We start from the raw sequence: 4,118 nt of genomic DNA on the forward strand, positions 1-4,118 counted from the left end.
GGCCAACGGTGGGCTGATGAGCGTCGTCGCCAGCGCATGGAGCGGGAGGCGCAGTACCGTGAACGGTGGGAGGCGATCGAGCGCCGGCGGTGGGAGTCGATGGAGCGGTCGTTGCAGCTGGCGACGGAGGAGCGTCAGCAGCGGGAGGCGGCGCTGGCGGCAACGGAGGCGGCCTGGGGGAGGCGGGTGGATGTGTTGGCGGCGGAGGCCGACGCGTTGGCGGCGCGCCTGGAGGCGCGAATGGAGGAGGAGGGGGAGGATACGGAGGCCGAGGCGGGGGAGGAGGAGACGGAGGCCGAGGCGGAGGAGGAGGAGACGGAGCAGGAGGATGATGACTTCGAGTGGTCCGACAACGACAGGCCGCACCCGGACGAGACGGCCGATCAGCAACGCGCGCTCGTCGAGTCCTTCGAGTCGGAGAAGAAGCTCCAGGACGCCGCCCGTGCCCGCGAAGAGGCGCAGATTCACCGCGCGGTCGAGCTCTCCCTCCAGATGGCGCAGCATGGCAGGGCAGGCGACGACGCGTTGCTGGAGCAGCGGCGTCTGACCACCGCCCTACGCATGGAGAGGCGGCGCGCGCAGCAGGAGCTGCGGCGGAGGGGAGGCGACGATAGGGCAGGACCATTGAACGCACCACCGGGCTGTCAGTAGACTAGGGTTTAGATGAAATCTAGCCGTTTTCATTCAAATTTTGTACTATATAATCAAATTTAAATGAAAACCTTTATTTTCATACACTAAATATTTATTTGAGGACGGCGTTTGCCCAAACGCGACACGAACAAAATACGTCCCCGGGGACGCTGAAGATGCTCTAAACCCGTTATTTTAAACCATGGAAAAAAGAACCACCCTGGAGCAAAGGCCTGCCCCCTTATCCTCTTCGCCATAGCCTCTCCGCCAAACGCTCTTCCACATCCTCCCGCCTAAGAACACACCTGCAAGGAATTTCTCTCGCAGTCCTCCTCCGTGGTACTGCATTGGCGTGGAGTGGAGATCCATTGAGGCTACGATCGATTTCTGGTTTAGGTGACGAATCTTAGCTTTCTTGACGATTGGATTGTTATTCTCAAGGATTTTTCTGGTTTTCTCTGTTCTAATCCAAATCTTCATTCATCCCCCAATCCATCCAGCTTTTTGCGGATTCGTTCGCGTCAGCATGGAGGGACTGACGGAGAGCGAGATCGCCGGCTTTGCGGTGGGTGCTTTTCTGCTCGGCGCCAGCATCGCCGCGCAAAGGGTCGACGGCTTCATCGCCACTTCGCAGAGAAGGTCCTCGTCCGCTTCTTGCTTGCTTGCTCCCCTGTCATCTGCTCTTGGGTGCACGCCAATTCCGTTCACTGCCAGTTCATGTTAGCGGAATTCAGTGTCCTCCCTGCTACAGCCGTAGAACGCGTGTAGCCTCGTAGGAAAGGAACCGAATGAAGTAGTTACAAACAAAAATAAAATGAAATCAAACAAGCAGTGGGGACAGTTTTAAAATTATACTTTTGCTGTGACAACACAATGGTGTCATGTTATGCTTGAAACTTAAGTGCAGTGAGATTTTTTGAAGCCGGACAGTAAGTTTCCTCACTGCATATTTTTATTTATGTTAATTTAAAAAAAGAGTTTATGTACAGGCATAGTGCTAGAGAGCAGAACCAAAGAGAACAAAACTAGCAAATGAACTATACAAAGCTGTCCACCCATGCTTTAAGTCCCATATATGATTTGCGTTTGGCCTTGTGAACCAGAAGAGTCAGTTCATCTTTGAATTTGCGTCTGCATCGATATAAGCTGGGAGTAACTCCTTTGAAGATAAAATCATTCCGTGTGGTCCAGAACTCCAGATAGACCAAGATATTAAGTGCAGTGGGATTGAAGTGCCTGGATCCAAGGATTATATATTAAACCTAAATAAATAAGCTTTCCAACTACTTAAGGGATATTTCTTTCACCGTGCAGTTCACACATTTATAATGTGGATTATGTTTGCCTTTTGTGGCTGTCCAATCCACACACTTCGATTTATTTGTTTGTTTTATCCTCTGGTAGAGATGGATCAGTTTATGCAAAGTTGAGAACTAGTTGCCTTATGTCAAACTAAAATAGAGAGCACATGTGACTAGTACAAACTAAAATATGAGAAGTGGGAATAAATAGGACCGTCTATCGCAGAATTTATTCTGGCCAAACACAATGAGCTAATTTATCAAGTGAGTTTTTTTTTCGAAATGAGGAGTGCCCCAGCCTCTGCATCGGTAGATGCACACACCCTTTTATCAAGTGAGTATTGCACTTCAATGATGCCGTTGTTGCTAATTATATAACCAGATACAAAATGGGGCGTCTGCAATGAAACCCAAGTTCCCTTCTTTGGCCTAAAAAAACTATGCTGCATTGCAAGCCTTCAAAAGACAGATCATATATGACCAGCAGAAACTCTATGAGAAGTGGAAATAAAAATGAATCCCGCTTGGGGAAATATGTTCTGAACAGATGGATTGAACTAATTGGGGTGACTGGACCAGTTTGAACATAATAATTTTGCTTTGACAATGCAATAGTGTCATGCTATGATTTAAATTAGACATAAATAAGTAGAAACTTGAGAGCTTGGATCCAAGGATGTGCTTAGATACTACAATACAAAACATGCCACCGCCCTGCAGTTCTTTTGAGCTATTCCACTTATTTGTAATGTGGAGTCTGCTCGCCTTCTGTAGCTGTCCAATCCACCTATTTTATTTTTCAGTTTACTTTATTCATTGGAAGGATCAGTTTACACGGAATTTCACACTAGTTGCCTTTTGTCAAACTATAAGAATGAGCATATATGGTCTGCAGAAGCTGAAATACGAGAAGTGGAAATAAAAGTAAATCGTATGTTGGAGAAAAAAAAATCTGAACAAATGGAGTGATCTAAATTGTTATCAAATGAGTATTGCACTGCAATGATGTTGTTACTAATTGCTCGCGAGACACAAAAATGAAGCATCGGTATTGAAACCCAGATGTTACCCATTCGTTTGCTTAAAAGTGGTACTGTATTGCAGGTCTTTAAACATGTGCAAGCGCTGCGGTGATCTTCGCATGGTAGCATGCTCACAATGCAAAGGAGTAGGTTCTGTTAGGAAAGGTGGAACCTTCACATTTGGCATGCTGGAGGATATCTACGAATCACTTGGAGCTGAAACAAACGCAGCTGATTTGGTCGCTTGCTCAAAGTGTCGTTCTAAAGGTCGCCTCCTGTGTCCAGAGTGCTCCAAAGTCAGATGACCACTTAACTGCGTTTTGCGATTACTGATGAGAATTAATTGTCCAGTTTGCAAACTACTCCAGTGTTCCATGGAGTGATCGATCAATGGACCTGTGTTTTTTCTTACTTGGCAGGAACAATAGCAAATACTAGTACTGAATATGTACGATCAAATATTTCAGCATGTGTACGGAGTTCAAACTATTTGTTACTTCACATGGTTGTTACACGCTAACTTCAAAATCGTTTTCTTCTGAATGGTCCACATATACGTAGTGCAATATGTCCCGTGTTGATCAGGATGATGCCCTTTAATAATGTTATCATGTTTGAGCCGTTGATTTATCAGACGAGTTTGTCGGCAAAGCCATGAAACCGTTTCAGGGAAGGGATTTCTATTTTCGTGCCCTCGGGTCCTTAGTTGTGCTCAGTTTTCCCCAGCTCCTTAGTTTTTCCTCAGTTTTACCCAAGCGTTTGTCTGAAACCATCACACGTGATGTAATGGCCGGTTGCCCGACGGTTGACCGTTATCTTCTGACTAGTGGGGCCACGTAGAGCCTGCAAAGACACGTCAGACCATCCATCTTTGTTTGACCATAAGCATCGCTGTATCCCCGACCAAAACGCGAACGAGTGGGGCTTCGGTATATCAAATGACAAGTGGGGCCATGACGCCGATACAAGGGGCAATACACGGGTAGGATTAGATTTTTAAACGGAGCTCTACAGCGATGGCACGGAGGAGGTGGCATGCGGGGTGCCGAGATGAGATCGACGTCCACAAAGAACTGCATGAGGCGAGACCGGACGCATTAGATAGATATGAACTAGACGCGTTTAACCATGCAAAGAAGAGAAGAAATGGTCGACGACATCG

The 4,118-nt window shown here is 46.9% G+C and overlaps 1 protein-coding gene across 1 annotated transcript; it reads left to right on the forward strand.

The window, feature by feature from the left end:
* Positions 1 to 847: 847 nt before the first annotated feature.
* Positions 848 to 3,442, forward strand: LOC124702658. Its single transcript, XM_047234817.1, has 3 exons — positions 848 to 1,029; positions 1,134 to 1,272; positions 3,039 to 3,442. The coding sequence occupies exons 2-3, from the start codon at positions 1,160 to 1,162 to the stop codon at positions 3,259 to 3,261; spliced, it is 336 nt and encodes a 111-aa protein (XP_047090773.1). The 5' UTR covers positions 848 to 1,029; positions 1,134 to 1,159; the 3' UTR covers positions 3,262 to 3,442.
* The last annotated feature ends 676 nt before the right edge of the window (positions 3,443 to 4,118 follow it).

The sequence above is a fragment of the Lolium rigidum genome, chromosome 3 (assembly GCF_022539505.1).
Source record: "Lolium rigidum isolate FL_2022 chromosome 3, APGP_CSIRO_Lrig_0.1, whole genome shotgun sequence".
Classification (NCBI taxonomy): Eukaryota; Viridiplantae; Streptophyta; class Magnoliopsida; order Poales; family Poaceae; genus Lolium; species Lolium rigidum.